The 18,514-nt window shown below is 46.5% G+C and overlaps 1 protein-coding gene across 6 annotated transcripts in view; it reads left to right on the plus strand.

Annotated features, from left to right (window-relative positions):
* Positions 1 to 18,514, plus strand: part of HUNK (hormonally up-regulated Neu-associated kinase) — an 87,547-nt gene that overhangs the window by 15,772 nt on the left and 53,261 nt on the right. For 2 of the 6 annotated variants that reach the window (XM_064152404.1, XM_064152405.1), the window contains exons 2-3: positions 2,357 to 2,538; positions 2,659 to 2,742. Coding sequence is in view for 2 of the 6 variants with exons in the window: in XM_064152401.1 (XP_064008471.1) it covers positions 13,414 to 13,677 (264 nt within the window). In the remaining 4 variants the exon portion in view is untranslated. Of the gene's footprint in view, positions 1 to 2,356; positions 2,539 to 2,658; positions 2,743 to 12,680; positions 13,678 to 18,514 lie in introns of those variants that run through there. The other 4 variants (XM_064152401.1, XM_064152402.1, XM_064152408.1 and 1 more) reach the window with 3 other exon arrangements.

Genomic DNA, 18,514 nt, shown 5'->3' on the forward strand with positions numbered 1-18,514 from the left:
TGATTATTCCTTCTAAATTTAGGGCAAAATTTGTAAAACTTCCTCACTAGGACTAGTCTGATTTTGTTGAACAGGAGTGTTCATTTGAGCACAGATTACCTGTGTAAACAAATGTTTCAGAGACAGCATATGCTTTAGAGCTAGACTAAATGACCCCTGCAGCACTAGTCTAAAGAAGCCAGAAACCAGAAGGGAAAGACAAAAAGAGGTTAGACTTATTTTCAAGCCAGCTTCCTGGTATTTGGAGGCATGACATTTTTAGATGCTCAGATGAGTGTTACTGAATGGGGGCCTCCTTAGTGCTGGCTCTGCAGGTGGGCTGGCTGAGGAGTCAGACGTGCAAAAGCCAGCTACCCCACTGCTGATGGGGTTAGGAGGCAGGTTTTAGTCTGCAGATTCAGGATATTCATGTGGAGACGTGGCTGAAGCCAAACAAAACTATCTCCAAAACTGTTATCTCAGTATACTTGAGGTTCAGGAGTTCAGGACTGCAGCAGGGGTGCCCAGGGTTATGACGATGGTCTGGACATCCCTTGTCTGGTGGTGGAGTCAGTTGTCCATTGTTGAAGGTTTGAAAAGGTGCATTTAGTGGGAATACCAGATCCAGGATGTCTGGACGCTTTATCCAGATCCTTGAGTTGCAGCAGAGAAGTGTTGTGCAGTGCCAGCTGCTGAGCACTGTGTCCTGCTGAACTGCCTCTGAGTATGGCTGAAGAAACTGCTGTTTTCTTCCAGGCTTGGTAACCTGCCAGCCACTTTAACAGTCTGTGCAACTTTCCTTTTGCTAACACTGGCTAACTCCTATCCTCTCTCTCACTAAGCATTTAGTGCAAATCCTTCCCTGGCATCAGTGGGACCAGAGCCTCAGTGGTCATAGCAGCAGGCAATTTGAGACCTAAGGGCAAGGAATCTGTCTTTGTATTGAGGACATCAGTGAGAGAGGGGAAATGAAGATCTTATAGGAAAGATAAATTCACCGACCACTCTGTTCAAGGGGAGTCCTTGTGGACAAGTTTACTGTGAGCCAACAACGTGCCCTTGTGGCTAAGAAAGATGATAGTACCTTCAGGTGCATTAAGAAAAGTGTGGTCAACAGATCAAAGGAGATTTTCCTCCCCATCTGCTCTGCCCTAGTGAGGCCACATCTATAATATTGTGCTCTGGTGTGGACTCCTTGGTTCAAGAGAGACGAGAAAATACTGGAGGGAGTCCATCAGAGAACTATGAAGGTGATTAGGTGACTGGAGTATCTCTATTACAAGGAAGGACCGGTTCTGTTTAGCCCTGAAGAAGAGAAGACATGAGATCTTCTCAATGCTTACCAATATCTAAAGGGCAAGTGCAAGAGAATGAGTTCAGTCTCTTTTCAGTGGTGCCCAGTGATGGGACAGGGATTGATGGGCACAAACTGGAACACAGTAAGTTCCATCTCAATGTAAGGAAAAACAAATTTACGTTGAGGGTGACAGAGCAGTGGAATAGGTTGCCTAGGGAAGTTGCAGAGCCTCCTCCTCTGGAGATACTCAAAATCTGCTGTGCAACCTTCTTTACGTGAACCTGCTTTAGCAGGTCTTCTGGGCTAGATCTCGAGAGGTGCCTTCCAACCCATACCATTTTGTGATTCTACCTGAAAATTAGAGATGTGGATAAATGGTCTGAACCATGAGTTTTCCCAGAGCTCCTACTGTTTTGTGCTCTTTGAACCAAGCTAATAGCACTCCACTCTGGTGAGACCCCACCTGGAGTATTGCATCCAGTTCTGGAGCCCCCATGACAAGAAGGATGTGGATGTGCTGGAGTGTGTCCAGAGAAGGGCCACAAGGATGATCAGAGAGCTGGAGCACCTCTCCTGTGAGGACACACTGAAAGAGTTGGGGCTGTTCAGTCTAGAGAAGAGGCGCTGAGGTGACCTTCTTGTGGCCTTTCAGTACCTGAAGGGGGCCTACAAAAAAGCTGGGGATGGATTTTTTTCAGGATATCAGGTAGTGACAGGACTAGGGGGAATGGAGCAAAGCTGGAGATGGGTAGGTTCAGGCTGGATGCAAGGAGGAAATTCTTTCCCATGAGAGTGGTGAGAGCCTGGAATGGGTTGCCCAGGAAGATGGTTGAGGCCCTGTCCCTGGAAGTGTTTAAGGCCAGGCTGGATGAGGCTCTGGCCAGGCTGATCTAGGGTAGGGTGTCCCTGCCCATGGCAGGGGGGGCTGGAAACTAGACCATCCTTGTGGGCCCTTCCAACCCTGACTGAGTCTATGAGTCTATGAAATAATTGCACAAGAATATCATGTGTGAGTTGCACTGTCGAGATAGAGGTTCCTGATGAGATAACACAGTCCCTGCATACTTAATTTGTTTCCAGGCATTGGTTCCTGCAATGATTCTGATGCTGTGAATTCGAGACCACCAGACTGGACCAGTGAAACAGCATAGCTTGGACTCCAGCTGCCTGAGGAATTTCCTCTTCTGTAAGTGCTATCTTGACAGCTGAGACCAGCCAGAGAGCTTTTGCTGACACACCCTGAATATGAACATCTGGAGAGTGTAAGCTTTGCTTTCCTCATGAAACATCTTCAACTCAGGAATTTACTTCTCCCAGTGGCCCAGCAGAGCCGACGTCCATTGACCTTCAGGGCACAATGTAAGGCCCATCTGTTTTTTCAGAGTTTTTGCCTGAGGGTCTGGCAAGGAGAGTCATGGTTAACTTGTCCTGGGGGAGCACTTGCAAGATGAACAGTGACCAGCCTGGTATGTATCTGCCTTTTTTTTAAGCTAAGCAATGTATATGTGTTCATACTTTGACAGGGAAATGAAACAATCATTTTACCCTACAGGCATTTTAGAATCAATTTCTTGAAATCAACAAACCTCTCAGATTTTGGTAGCTGTGCTATGAAGGTTTTTCATGCTTAAGTGATAAAGTTTTGTCTACCATGCCAGCTGTTCTTGATCTTACAAAGAAGGTATACCACAGCTTCCCCCATGACAACAGACTGGCACATACTATATGCTCCTGATTAAGCCAACACTGAATCATTAAAGAGATGAGGCCTTTATTAACACTATAAGAATTTCAAGGTAACAACGAAACAGATATCTTCCTTTCCTCTTTTTTTTTCCTTTTTCCCCCCCTTTCATTTCAATTAGTTCTTCTTTAAAGAATGCAAAGGAAAAAAAAAACTGCGTGTGGCACCAGGCTGAGACACCTGTTCACTGAAATGTCTATGGGCTGAAGAGAGAGTAGGAAAGTAAACAGGTACTAATTAACTCTTGGAGGCTTTTGCCATAGATGTAAAGCCTGGTGGGAATCAGAAAATATTTAAGAAAAACTGTTAGAAAGTTCCCTAGATCACAAAGGGAGCATACTGTGTTCTGACCAAAAAGTTCTGACTCTGCATTATCATCTGTTTCCATTTGAAATCAGATGTGTTCCTCCGAGTCATGCCTCTGTTTACCTATGCTCAGCATGGCTGCCTGCTTCCTCTGCAGCAGCATCACATCCTTCCTGATGTTGTTTCTGCTTCCACTACTTATCCTCTGCACCTGCTTCAGCTTTTCAGTGTTTGCAAAGCTCTAGAAGCAAGGATCAAAAGTCATATCTCTGCCTGCTTGCTTGCGCATGCTGTTCTATTAGATCTCATGGATCTCATAAATAAACAAACTAAGAGTTGGTCACATCTCATTTTCTCACTTGCAGGCTGCTGTGCTACTTCTTTTTGCAAGTTAAGCATAATCACACAGAGATTTTTATGCTAATTGTGAATGTTTAGAGATTTCAGACACTGAGTTGTATTTAGGTAAGATCATGCAGACAGGATTCATAGTTTAAAATGTAATTTATTATTAATCTAATATCACTTGGGAAATGTTTCAGGGCTAGGCCAGGTCCTGAATACATGCCATTCGCCTGTAAAAAATCATCCACTTCATATTTGGCTTTCCCAGCTCTGGATTTTTGCTGTGGTTTCAATAGTTAGGGAAATTGTGTACAGAGACGTGACTGCAGCAAGTTAACCATGATTTGCAAATGAGATTTGCCGTGATCATGTAGTAACTCTATGTACAAAAGAAGACACTTGGAAAAATCAATGCTTTCAGCTGCAAAGTATCAAGCTGAATTCTTTTATGCTTAGTACAGGACTGCACTAATGTCAAAATGTTTAACCTGACTAAATGTATGAGGGTTCCAAAATTCTAGTTAACACTAATTATACTAACAAGATTTGTATTTAGTGGTTTTGTGATGAGATTTGCATGCAACAGTCAGAATGACAGCTGGCTTGAGTTTTTTATTGTTTTCCTTTGCCACACCTTGCAATTGGGAAGATGAATCACTCCTTTTGTATATTTCATGGGTGAAGTGTTCCCCAAGTGAACAGCTATGGGAACCTGTTTATTGACAGTATGAAGGGCACTAGTTACTCTGCAACTGTTAAGCACCAAGGAAGCCTAGGCCCAAGCTGAGACGTGCAGACCTGCTCTATGTAATGTCCAAGTAACTCAAGCTAAAGCCAGCTTGAGCTTGAACTGTGAGCAGCTTGAACTGTTGAGGTTTTACAGAGCGGATGGATCCTCTTTCACCCCTCTCCAGAGGAGTACAAGAAAACACTCCACGCAGGGTTGGAAAGAATTGGAAATTTTAGTGGAAGTACTATTCACAACTATGTAAAACAATACAAACCTATTCAAAATACACAAAATTAATGTTCAGTTTTCCATCTTGGGCTTTACTAAGGTCTCATTAGGCAAACATTATCCAATTAAAAAAAAACCCTTCCCATCCAACCCAGCCACAAACACCTCTCCTCCCCCATACCTCCCTACTCAGGCCTGAATGACACAGAAAAGATTCATTCTACCAAGGCTGAGCCAGACCGCAAACCTCTCCCACGAGAGATAAGGTCTGGCTAGGAGCAGGGAGAGGGAGAAAAGGGCAGAATAGACAGAAAAGATTGCTTATATAGGAGAAATGCAAAAACGATGGGATGAAATAACAAAAGATGACATTTTCTGGTGTCCACCTCCTGGCCCAGCTAGTGCCTTGAGGACTGTATGCGATTATTAGGACTTTCCAGTTTTTAAACCCGTAACTCAAGTGTCACCAGCTGTGGCCTCTGTGTCCAGTACTGTGGTACACCTCTGCACAGTAGCTCTTGCATACTTAAACTCGGCTTGTCAGATCAGAAGCAGAACACAGCTGACCTAGTCCCTGCATACATCTGGCTGATGAGGACAGAGACCTTGCTGCTCTTGTCCTTGGACAGGAAGTTTGCAGCAGGGCTACAGCAGAGCTAGCAAAGGCAGTGAGCAGTTTGACCTTCAGCACTTCAGATTCTGTCCTTAAGTAGGCACCCTCCTATAGCCCATATATAGAGAGAGTAGATATCGGTGACAGTTTTGTGATAGTGTAATGTGTACTTTTACTGCTGTCAAACTGTTTTCCAACAATTCATTCAGTCATTGAAAAAAAACATTTCAGGCTTCAACAAAACACAGAAATCTTAGTTGAGGAGTGAATCACTGGGTTGTTCACATTTTAGAATGGATATAAACAACGTGTTTGAAACATTCCTTGCAAGAAAGCATTTAAACACCTGCCTTTCTTCAACTGAAAAAAACAGAGATTGCTTTAGGTGCAAGTACACCCCAAACAAGGGCTGATGGTGCTCAGACTGCAGCAACAGTAGGAAATCCATCAGTCCTGCATTATACTCTGTGGTATTGGAATACTGTTTTACTGCCAGGTAAAAGAAGAAGAGCTACAGTCTTATGGTTGGAAGACATTCTGTATTTCCATTGTGGGAGGTTACTTTCCTGAATGTTGTCTGGCATGACACTGGCAAAATTGTTTAGACTTGCATCAGACCCATCTCAAATGCAAGCCTTTCTTTCAGATACACACTTATCTTCACTCCCATTATGCATTTAAATCACTCTTGGAGCACAATAACATTGTGCCAGTGTGACAGCATAGAATGGCCCAGGAAGTCCACTATAGGGATTTTGTCAGCATTTGTAATACTTCACATGTTTTTGTGTATGATACACCAACCCCAGAGGTGCATAAAAATCTGGTTTTCTTGTCATCCATCACTGGTATCTAAAAGCTTTTGAAGACACACAAGTATTTCACAGGCGTAATTATACAATACTCTTGTATTCTCTTTTATGTAAATGGAATAGAAATTCAAGATCCTGCATTTTATGACACCATGCACTGAAGGAAGGTTTCACAGCAGTTTAATTTCAGTTCAGAATTTTAATTTCTTAATTAATGAAGCGTGGTGGCAAAGAGTAACAACATCAATACAGCATCTCCCTTCTGTTTGCTTTGATATTAAATTCAGTTTGGTTTATGATAACTCTGAGTCATCACGCCCTCTCAGTTTTGAACTATGTTACAGAAGCCACAGGACAGAGCAAGCTGAAGATTTTGATGGGAGCATGAGAGAAGTAGAGCTTTTGAAACTTAGACAGTGACATTACACCATTGCCAATGTATTTCTGTAAAGGTCAGCAAATCCTTTCAGTGCTTACTTATGTACTTTCCCATACACATATATTCTGGATATTTTTGAGGATAATATTTGTTCAACATTTTTCAACTACAAGCTTTAAGCTTATGGAAGTTTAACTGTAGATGTCTTCTTTCTGCAACCATTGAAAGTGAAGTACAGTCATTCTCTATACCACTGTCATTGTCAGCTGAATGATATCTGCACTAGCCATATGTAGGCACATAAGTCATCACTTGGTGCTGCGCATCATTGTCCTGCTGAAAGGGTTTTCTTCACTACTACTCATGTAGCAATGTAGGTGAGAAAGGACAGTTTTTCTGAACTAGGTACATCATCTGTTATTTCGGAATTGCAAGTGAATTTAGGTTCTTACCAGTGTGAACTCAGGCAGGAATTTAATCACTGTAAGAAAATATGTCTTATAAATTCTTTAAGAGCAAACACAAACACATTGTCACTTAAAAAAAAAAGAAAACAACCCAACAACAAAAAGACAACCCACAGATCTGGTTGAAATTAATATCCCTGTAATATCTCAAATCCAAATACTGCATTCTAGATCAGGCTCAGTGTGGCCCTAGGCAGCCTGATCTAGTTGGAGGTGTCCCGACTCACTTCAGGGGGATTGGACAAGATGACCTTTGAGGGTCTCTTCCAGCCTGATGCAATCTGTGAATCTGAAATTTCCATGTTCTTTCACTGAAGGACCCCAGATCTCTTCAGAAGAATGAGAGAAAGCAATTAACATGAATTGCATATGCAAGCGAGCTCTAAAGAGAATTCGAGCATCCCAGGCAACAGCCCTATCCTTCCTCAGAAAGTGCTTGGAAAGCTGCCACCAAACAGCTGTGTCAGAAGAGAGAATAGCATAGGAAGGTGAAGCACCTTGCTCATGGGCTCTCAGGCTCACAATCGTTTCCTATTGCAGTACCATGCTCTGCTGCTGGACCAGCATTTTCCAGTTCTGTCCCCAGCCACATCCTCCTTGGACATGGTACTGTAGCCTGGAGACTTGGATGTAGCATTTTGACCCCTTGAAAGATTCAGACAAGGTAGACATTAGGAGCTGGGCTCAGGAGCCCCAGTGGTCTACATGGCTGTAAAGCTCCCAGTCTGAAAGCTGATGATAGATTTTACTACAATATTTCAAAATGCTGAAGTCAGCAAAGGATAATACTGTCAGGGAAAGTCTGAATTTCTTTGCTTTCATGGGTTTAAATCAAGCTCTACATTATTTTTAGTAGCTTGTTATTACAGCTTTTGCAACCTGAAGACAGACTACTGTCTTCTAATTCATTAGTAATTTCAACAGTTAATCAGAAAATGTCATTACCTAAAAAGACTGCAGCTCAAAATAAAGCACAGTGGAGTTAAATTTAAATTAAAGCATGGACAGAAATGAATGCAGCCTTTGATCCCTTTTCCATCCAGACTGCACCCTGATGGGCACAGCTGGACAGGATAGAAACTGTGAGAAGGCAGCAGTCTCGCCTGTTTGAAAGGATACTGTCAACTCATTAAGTCCTCGAGTCAATTAAAACAAAATATTCACTGGGCTCTTTCAGAGCTCTCAGAAGGTTTGCTGCAGTGCCATTTCTTGCCAGTTTTCTTTTTACAAGATGTTGATTTTCAGGTGTTTGACTGAAAAACATACCATTAGCATCTGTTTAATCATCACAGTGGCCAAAAGCATGTTTCTGTTAGCTGAGTGGGAGCTGTGAGCCTCTGTCTGTCTGAAAGTGTATTCCATTGGGTAAGGGAAGGAAGGGTCCAGTTTGTTTAGCAGTGGGTGAGGTTCCTTCTTTCCTCAGGTGGCACTAGCAGGGAAGCAAACAAGGCACATGGTCTTAGTTCACCTCCTATGCCAGTAAGGATTTACTGACACTGATGTGCATCCCTTTTCAGGCATCCATACTTACAGACACTGAGGCCAGCATGGGTTGTCTGAGATGACCTCTGTAGACAGGGAAAGGAGGATGTGGGTCTGTGTACACAGAGCATCTCTTGCTGTGTAGCACATAGTGCCATTTAAGCTATGAGCTGGCCTCCTGCTGTTAATGAGCACATGCTTTACCTTACAGCTCTTCCTGCCCAAGTGCACACTCTGACTGTTGAGAAGGGCTACGCCTTTCCTCTGCGTTCTGTGTAAAGATTAGCCAGAAGCAGCATGCAGGCATGTTTTCCAGCATTCTCTTGGGCAGACATATTTCCTATTTCCTTGTTTCAGTTCCCTGCAGATGACACACTTGGGAATTCTTGCATTTTCTGTCTGAAACGTGTATTTGGTCCATTGCAAGAACAGCTATCTAACAGAGCTGTAAACTCTTTTAGCCTAGTTATATTCAGCCTCTCCTCATAGGGCCTGTGCTCAAGGCCTCTCACCAGCCTCGTCGCCCTTCTCTGGACACGCTCAAGCATCTCAATGTCCTTCCTAAACTGGGGGGCCCAGAACTGAACACAGTACTCAAGGTGAGGTCTAACCAGTGCAGAGTACAGGGGCAGAATGACCTCCCTGCTCCTGCTGACCACACCATTCCTGATGCAGGCCAGGATGCCACTTGTTCTCTTGGCCACCTGGGCACACTGCTGGCTCATGTTCAGGCGGGTATCAATCAGCACCCCCAGATCCCTCTCTGTTTGGCTGCTCTCAGCCACTCCGACCCCAGCCTGTATCTCTGCATAGGGTTGTTGTGGCCAAAGTGCAGCACCCTGCACTTGGAGCTATTGAACCCCATCCCTTTTAGCCTGGAGAAGAGGAGGCTCAGGGGTGACCTTGTTGCCTACAACTACCTGAGGGGTGGTTGTGGCCAGGGGGAGGTTGCTCTCTTCTCTCAGGTGGCCAGCACCAGAACGAGAGGATACAGCCTCAAGCTACGTCAGGGGAAAGTTAGGTTTGAGGTGAGGAGAAAGTTCTTCACTGAGAGAGTCATTGGACTGCCCGGGGAGGTGGTGGAGTTGCCGTCCCTGGGGCTGTTCAAGGCAAGATTGGACGTGACACTTGGTGCCATGGTCTAGCCTTGAGAATTGTGGTAAAGGGTTGGACTTGATAATCTGTGAGGTCTCTTCCAACCTTGTTGATACTGTGATATATTTAAATAATATAAAAAATAACCTCTCCTCAACTGGAAAGCAAAATGTACTTTCTGTTCCTCCGGTTTAACTGTTTGCAGCACAGCTTTTCCCTTCCTTTCCCTTCCCCACAACAATATTGTTAAAAACTTCACATACGTCATGCCAACCAGAGGAGCCTGATACTTAGGCTTACCAGTGAACTGTCGTGCTCTGCCACTGTCCTGCCCTGTGCAAGGATTGAGTCACCTACCTTACAAACTATTAAGGTATGTGACTGGCAGCTTCCCAGTTCCAGCTTAAGTTCTCTCCTGGACCACTCACATTTGTTGTGAGCCAGATTTATCAATCCCAGTTGATTCAGGAATGTGAAGGGGGTGTGATAACAGAGGTAATTTGTCTGAGGATGATGTTGTCATGGCACAGTGTGGTACAAGGTTGCCTGCAGTGCCTCATTGTGCACTTCAACTTACATTTCTCTGGTGGCCAGGTCAGTAGAGCAGTTGTCTTAAACTTTCTGGCATTTTTACAAAGCCTGGATCATCTCATCAACCCTGTTTATAGCACAGCAGCACAAGCATGCTGCCACAGCTTTGCACCATGGGGGAGAGCTGGGGCAGACGAATTGCCGTTGGGGATGTGTCATGTCACCGTAGCTACAGGGAGCACAACTTCAGCACAGTTCAGACAGTGTGTCATGGTCTTGTGTCCCTACACCTTCCTACAGGAGACCAAACTTCTCCCAGGGTAGTGGTAGGTCAGAAAATGTGCAGATTTTTTGTTCAAGAACTGTGCAGTACAATATTTGTGAACATATCCAGAGCACAGGGTGAGTGTATATTTTAAAACCAAAATATTATTTGTTGTCTTTGTGGCTTTCCCTTTTCCATTTTCTGCCTACTGGGACAGTGCTGGATTTCTCTTTTATTCTCAGCAATGGAAACATGCAGTATTTAGCCATGGAGAATAAATTTTGGAAGGGTCACTAAAAGTTTCAGGGAATCCAGAGTGGGATAATGGAAGCTGGCCGGCTGAGCTCCAGAAATATGTAATGCAAGTCTGCTTCCCTAGTTCTCCTTCCCCACATTCTGCCTTGCAGTAAGGGCCTTGGACCCACACAACTATCAGCTCCCACCTCCATGCAGTGTGGGCATCCACTCCCTCTACCTCTGCTTCTCTCTTCCCAGCAGATTAGACACCCCTACAGGGAAAGATAAGGGGTTTGGGTAAGGACTGCTCCTAACTGTGGAACAAAATCAGCAAGACTCCTGACATGACTGGGCCAAAATAGCTGACAAAGAGTGTTTGGTTTGCTGTTCATAGAATCATAGAGTCAACCAGGTTGGAAGAGACCTCCAAGATCATCCAGTCCAACCTAGCACCCAGCCCTAGCCAATCAACTAGACCATGGCACTAAGTGCCTCAGCCAGGCTTTTCCAGGTGATTCCACCACCTCCCTGGGCAGTCCGTTCCAATGGCAAATCACTTTATCTGGGAAGAACTTCCTCCTAACATCCAGCCTATACGTTCCCTGGCACAACTTGAGACTGTGTCCCCTTGTTCTGTTGCTTGCCTGGGAGAAGAGGCCGACCCTCACCTGACTACAGCCTCCCTTCATGTAGTCGTAGACAGCATTGAGGTCACCCCTGAGCCTCCTGTCATCCAGGCTGCACACCCCCAGCTCCCTCAGCCTCTCCTCGCAGGGCTGTGCTCCGTGCCTCTCACCAGCTTTGTCGCCCTCCTGTGGACACATGCCAGTATCTCAGCATCTCCCTTGAATTACATGCTGAGTGGAGAGGGTTCATACTCAGGCTGCATCCTGACCAGCTCTAGCCTTACGGTCATTGGGAGATGACAGGGGCTCAGCACTTCTGGCAGTCTGGAGCGCCTCACTTCCAGCCTCCCTGGGCAGCTGCCCACATTTTGCCTAAAGCCATACCTGAGTATGTTTTAATCTGATCAAACACAGTTTGGGAAGCCTTGACTACAAATTGCTATCATGACTGAGGTGGTAAAATGATGGCATTGCTCAGCTCTGGCTTAAATAATGTGAATCTTACTAAAGCAGTGATGTCGAGGAAATGTGGTGTGGAAGTAGTACATGGTTCATCAGCACCCTTGCCAGCCAAAATCCTATTACTGATGCAGATAGACAAGTCCAGCAGAAGAGACCAGAAAGGAGTATAATTCTCACAGTGAAGGGGTGGAATTTGAGCCGAGACAGAAGCAAAAGCTAACGGACAGCAGCATGGTGTAAAATTGGCTTGACATTTTTAAGGAGTAAAAGAAGGGCTTTAAAAGTGGCAGCAGGGTGTGCGCAGGGAGAGCTGTGCCAGCCAGCCCTCTAGTGGGAACAGCAGCTTCACATGGGGCGGGAGTGTGATTGCAGAAAAGCTCTAAGCCGATTTTTATCAGGTACAGCTGCATCTTTCCGGGAGATTTTGCTGACATAGCTCACATCTGCTAGGGTGCCTGTGAGTTCTTTTCATCCCAAGTACTAGCTAACACAACTACATGTGCAAAACTTCAAAGTGTAGATTAAGCTTAAAGATAAATTAGGGCTCCTTGAATACTTCCTTGATGATACCACGCTAAAGAGGTTTAAAGTTGAAACTGCTCCATGCCATGAGGCATTTCTATGAATTAACTGTTTTATTAGATCATTCACAACATGAACTGAAGGTTGCTGGCATCAGTGACCATCAGAAGCTCAAAGCAGGGCAGCTGTGCCAGCTCTTTCTCATCTCCTATCGCTGCTCTTCCTCTCCGTGAGCCTCCCTTTCGCTAGTGCAACGTCCAGCTAGGGGGAAGGGAGCTGGGCAATGAAAACGGCACTAAGCCCGTCGCTTCTTCCTCTCCACGGAGTGGGGAGGGTTAGTAGGAAAATGACAGTCTCCTGGACGCAGCCTGCGGCGCATGAGTGCCTAAGTCACCTCCTTTCTCCTGGTCCATCAGGCCTCTGTGAGGGTTTTGGGGATACGTGGTGAGAAGAGCTGTGCTCGGCTAGAAACCCCTCGCTGCCAAACAGGAGGAGGATGCCGCCAGCAGAAGAGAGCAGAGGGCCGGGAGGCATAAAATGGAGAAGCGGGTGGTGAATAGGGCGAGGCGGGGGGAGCAGAAGCAAAGCCCGCCGGCGCCGCAGGAGCGACCGGCTGTCACGATCGTGTCGCGGTAGCACGTTTCGCCGACACGAGGATGAGGACGACAAAGGCGTGCTTGGGAAGGAAGGTGGGGAAAAGCAGCACAAAAGATATTCCCGGGCAACAATAAAACAGCCTCACGCAGACAGTCACGGCGCTGCCCGGGAGCCAGGATCGTTGTTTCAGTGCAGCCCCCGGTTTAAGGTACTGGGATTGGAGGAAAGAGGAGGGGCCATCCGGATTTGAAGACGTTCAGGCTGCCGGATTCGGATCGCATCTGCTCCCGCCGCGTGCTAGCGGCTTAAATTACCGCAAATTCAAACTGAATGAGTGCTCTCCCCCTCCCTCTGCCGGTTTCTCCCTTTCCCGGTCCCCTCCTCCCCGCTCGGCGCGGCAGCCTCACGCTCGCAGCCTCTGCCGGCGCGGGGCAGAGCCGCGGCGGGCGGGCAAGAGGGAGGAGGGGAGGTGCTGGATCCAATGAGGGGCGGCAGCTCGGGGCTCCGCACCGCCGGCTCGCCCAGCCCCGGCCCCCCTTGCATCCCCGCTCCGCCCCCCGGCCCCTTCGCCCCAGCCTGGCCGGCGGCGCTCTCACTGGAGCAACTTTCTCGCCCGCCCGGTGACCGCCCCGCGGGCCGGGGGCAGACGGCGCGGCAGGGGCAGCGGCAGGACCAGGACCGGGACTAGGACTAGGCATGCCGGCGGCGGCAGGCGACGGGCTCCTGAGCGAGCCGCCGGCGGTGGCGGGAAGCGGCGGTGGGGAAGCGCGGAGAGCGGCGGCGGGCGCGGAGTGCAGCTTCCTGGCCGCCTGGCTAAGCGCGGCAGCGGCGGCGCCGCGGGAGCGGCTCCGCGACTTCCAGCACACCAAGCGGGTCGGCAACTATCTGATCGGCAGGAAGCTGGGAGAGGGGTCCTTCGCCAAGGTCCGGGAAGGGCTGCATGTGCTCACCGGAGAGAAGGTACTGCGTCGGGACTGGGGTAGCCGGGCACCCCTAGAGTGGCTGCCGGCACCCCGGGGTGTTTCTGGGGCGAGAGGCGGTGTGGGTTGGCGGTGTGTGAGGTAAACTTGGTGGGTCTCTGCCAGCCGGGGGGATGAGACTCCCCGAGGGAGACACTCCCGAGGAGCGCCGGGCCGGGGGTCGGCATGGGGCCCCCAGTTCATCCGCGACGCTGCCGCACGCCTCGGGCTTTCAAGCGGCGGTTCCGCTCCGCGTACGGGGCGTTCTGTGCCTGTAACGCTGCGTCCGTTGAAATACTTTGGTTGCCTTGATCTGTCTCTTTTATTATTCCCCTTGTTTGTGTAGTTCCTTGGTCTGAAGGGTGTTTTTTAATGATGGGACTTACATGGCTAACCGCCAATCACGGTCACGCAGCCTAGTCGCGACATTTCGGACTGTAGGGTACATGCAGGTACTTGTTCATCAAAACGGTGGGAGCTGCTGTGCGTGTCTGAGGACGGGATACATTTCGGCGAGTAGTGTGTTGATGTCGCTGCGCGGCAAAAGGCGCGAAACGTACCCTGGATATTTGGTTATTTTCCCCAGGGTGCTTTTTGTTTATTGTCCAGAACCCCTCAGTGGAGGCTTTTACTCATCAATCAGGACTTGTCACGACGTTATGAAGAGTGGTAGAGGCTGGGCTGGGTGGTAAACAGAACAAGGATAAGTCAGCTAGAGCTCCCTGGTGAAGAGTTGCTGGAGCTGTCTGATTTCTGCCTCTGTTTTACAAGGCGCTTAACAGAGGGCTACCCCAAAGCAGGATGCCTGGCTACTGAAAGCTCCTTGTACCAATAGAGCCAAGTGCAGTGTGATTTCCTCCAGCTCCAGCGGCACTGGATGTGCGCTGCTGTTACAGTTGCGTGTTGGTAGCTTGCACTCCTGCAGCCTTTGAGTGTTTTTTAAAATGTTATTTCTTTTTCTTTATTTATTTTTTCTTTCATTCCAGCAAATATGTCATGGAGTAAAATTTAATGTAGGGCTCTGAATTTCATCATGAGAAAAATGATCAGGTTAGTGATTATTACCATACAGGAATGCACAAAAAAAAAAAAAGGTGCTCTCTTCTGTTACCAAGCATGTGCTTCTCCTTGGTAACAGATACATCCAATGATCCTCCAGTTGATAAAAAGCACATGCACATGCACGCACACGTCCTTCCCACCTCCAGATTTTTGGATTGCTACATTTATCTCAGTCTGTTAAGAGGGAAAAAAAAAGACAAGACCCTCCACATGGACCTCTGTCTCAGATGCCGGGTCTGCTGGTTTGGTTTTTCTCTCTCTCTCCCCTCTTCTCTCTTATTGTCTTGAATAACACATACTGAGGTAAAGTTACAAGTAGAAACTCTTGGAGAATCACTCTACCTTCCTGCTGAGCCACCGTGTCCATCTTTGTGGACAGACATGACGATCTCTGAGCTCCTTCTGACCTGATCTTGTACCATGGGATCAAAGGAAGCTCTTGTGTACTTCAGTAGGTGAAAGATCATTTGTGTCGTTTGAAATTGACTAATCAAAGGTACATCTTCCCAGAAAATCCATCTATTTAATTCCAGGTATTTATGGATAAGCAATTTTAGTTAACAGATAAGAGATAAGAATAATTAATGATTTGCTTAAGGTGAGGTCCTTTCTCAGTGATGTTCCTCCCTCTAACCAGAGGGGTGAATGCTTTCTATCCCACGCATGACCCCATATGAGAATTTTACCTCGAGTAGAAGCTGATGGACACTCAGCTCTTCTGGGCATATTCTTCTGCTGAGCTTTTGTGTGGCCTGCAGCCAAAGGCAGCTGAAATGTGCCCAAACTGGCTCTGCCTCACAGCTGCTGCTAGCTCTGCCTACATGGAGCCCACCATGGGTGACTGAGCTCTGCCTGTGATATGAAGAAGAGGAAAAAAACATCTGCTTACCCAGGCTCCTTTCTTCTGGAGTGTAAGGCTGTGTTGGAGAGGAGGCTGAGGCTGGCAAGGATAGGAATGGAATTGAGAGCAAAAGCACAAGCAACGTGAGAGTGGGAACCAGTGGCAGCAGCTCATGAAGGGAGGTTGTGTGAGAAGATGGCATTTTGCATTAGAAATAGTTTATCTCCGTGGCAAAATACCTCTAGAAGAGCATCCTGGCACATGAAGGACCAGATCCCTTGATTAAGATATGTATGTGCCTTCTGAGAAATGTTGGTGAACAGCAAACCAGGTGCTGGAGGGTTAGGTATGACGATGCGAGCATCTGAGTCCAAGTGACACTAATGTTTAGAAAAGGCTTCCTCCCTCAGACATCAGATAGCCAAAGTCAGGCTGGAGTTAATGGAGCTGTCTGAAATATGGCATCGGTAGCTGCATGTCACAGTTACCTTTTGTCATCTATCTCTGCCCACTTCCATCCTTAAACTTATCTTGTGAGAAAGTCCCCCCCAGAATGACACCATGCCTTTCCAGAGGCTGGGAGAGAAGGTAGTTCTCTGTTAGGACCTGATGCTGTTCCTCATTCCATTGGGTGACCCAGAAATGGGCTGCATGTAGTCTTCCAGTCCACTTACTTGCAGAGGAAAAGTTAATCTGCAGGAGTGTGTACTTAATCTGCTCACAAGTGGAGTTCAGCGAAGCAAAATACGGAAACAAAGCCATCTCCTGTGGACAGCTCGTTGGATCAGTGTAATTGCTGCATTTTTCTAAGCTGATGTTTTATGAGCCTATTATTCCAGGATTAGTGGCTGCATGTATTTTGAAAGCAACAACAACAAGGGAAAGAAAAAGATGTCTGATTTTTGTCTTGTAAACCTGTTGTTGAGCTAAGACATTGCCTAATTTTCAATAAAATTGCCATAATAGTGAAAAGTAGGGGTCTTACTAACATCTGGTAGCTCTTTCAACTGAGCCCAGGTCCTTTTGGCCACTGAAATATCTAACGTCAGTAAAGGGGGCCCAAACAGGTTTTGATTTGCAGCAAACTTTAGCAACTTGAGAGGAGTTAATGCGCATTATTGTTTCAGAAAATTGTGTGTTTAGAAGTGAAATGTGCGGATTAATGAGTCCCCAGTTAGGCTTGGATCCATTGCGCTGACACAATGCATTGTACAGAATCAAGGCAATGCGAAGCGGGTGCCAAAAATCTGCCATTACCTCACCCTGAAATTGCTAGACGCTAAAGAGGTCTTCAAGAGAGCATGAGATGTTATATACTTTGGGCCAAATGCTAGTTACTTTACCAGCTGGTTTTGGGGGCAGCTTGATGGATGATGCATTTTGCATGACCCCTGTGAGACATGGGAATCAGCAGCTCCTATGAGCAGCTAAGCACGAGGGGGTGAGCTAAGGTGAGACTTTGAAACCTTCACTATGAATGTCTTTAGCATTGGACGGACTTGAAGTACTTCTTGTGGTTTATGTTGCCATAATGTTAGACATCTTGGTGTTTTCTGGGCTTGAAAAATGCTTGGTAGTGCCTGATGCAATTAAATGTATTTTAACTGAGTGCAGGAGAATGCTGAACAGATTATTCTTTCCATTGCTTTTGAATAAAACTATTGCAGCCTATAATCCTGACATTTTTGGGTAAAAGGCTGATTTGTCAGATTGGCTCAGGCAGCCTTTATTGCTAATGTTAAGAAAACAGTTCCTCTATGAAGAGCAAGCCAGTTCAGCTTTAAGTTGTGGCTCTGGAACCCTGCTGAGTTAGCTTTATTCAGCTAACCTTGAGAGCTTGTGCACAATATACTCTCAGATTGTTTAAAGTCTTCAGCTTGGGGCTCAGAAGAGTCAGTCCTTGGGTGACAGAAGTTGGGCAGAGGCAGACATCTCATGATAGTGACTTTTTAAGCTTTTGGATAGCTGAGAAGGCATTGCCATCACTGCAGTGAGGCGGTGGTATGAGGCTCTGTTAGTAGACCAAATAGATTGTGTTATCTGCTGTGGACTTCAGTGAAGTGTTCGAGTAGTTCCATATACTGTTGCAGAGTGACAGTATTTTGAGACAAAGTTCTTACAAACTTGAACTGAGATAACAAACTACTTTTAGGTGTAGTCTTAGCAGTACAAAAAAAAACCCCAAAGGGTTGATTTCTTATCCACCAGAAAAAATTGTTTGTCATTTTCCTCAGTGCTATTATTAAGCTCAAGAAAGGTACATTTTTAGTTACAGTTAGTCAAGTGGCTTTGGGCAACATTATTTAGTGGGAAGCAGCTGCTAAAAATACAGTTTGCCAGCTTCTTCTATGAGGGCAACGCAATTAACATTAAAAACAGCCTTTTGGCACAAGGGTTCCTGATCAGAATGCATATGAAAAAGGTAAAAAAATTAAAAAAGTGTATTTGGGCACCCTGGAGGTGCTGGGGTGGGTAGGCGGGTAGAACAGCCTCCCTGCAGAGAGCTGAAAATGCCTCTCTCACCCCGGCAGGCCCTTCTCAAAAGAGGGAGGTGTTTCCAAAGGGCACTTGCACAGCTGTCAACTGCTAGCAGCATGTTATGCCTTGTGTGTTAACCAAAATTGCATACTGGCTTAGCAGGTTCATTTGTGTGAATCTTGCACCTTGCCTTCACCTTCCAAAGTGCTTTTCAATGGGTGCAGCAAGAGTGGTGCACGTCCCAGCTTTTTTGGTAGGTGTGGAATGACTTGGGGCTGCCTGCCAGGAAGCCCATGTGAGAAGCAGGCCATGCAGGTTACATGACTGCTCTACATCAGCCAAGTAGCCATCTTCTAAAATGCTCCCCATAACTGGGCACAAGCTGTCAGTTTAAGCAGCATTTACATAAATGAGAGTATGGAGACATCTCTATATGGTGATATCAGTCCCTGACGCT

Source organism: Pogoniulus pusillus, chromosome 12 (assembly GCF_015220805.1).
Source record: "Pogoniulus pusillus isolate bPogPus1 chromosome 12, bPogPus1.pri, whole genome shotgun sequence".
Lineage (NCBI taxonomy): Eukaryota > Metazoa > Chordata > Aves > Piciformes > Lybiidae > Pogoniulus > Pogoniulus pusillus.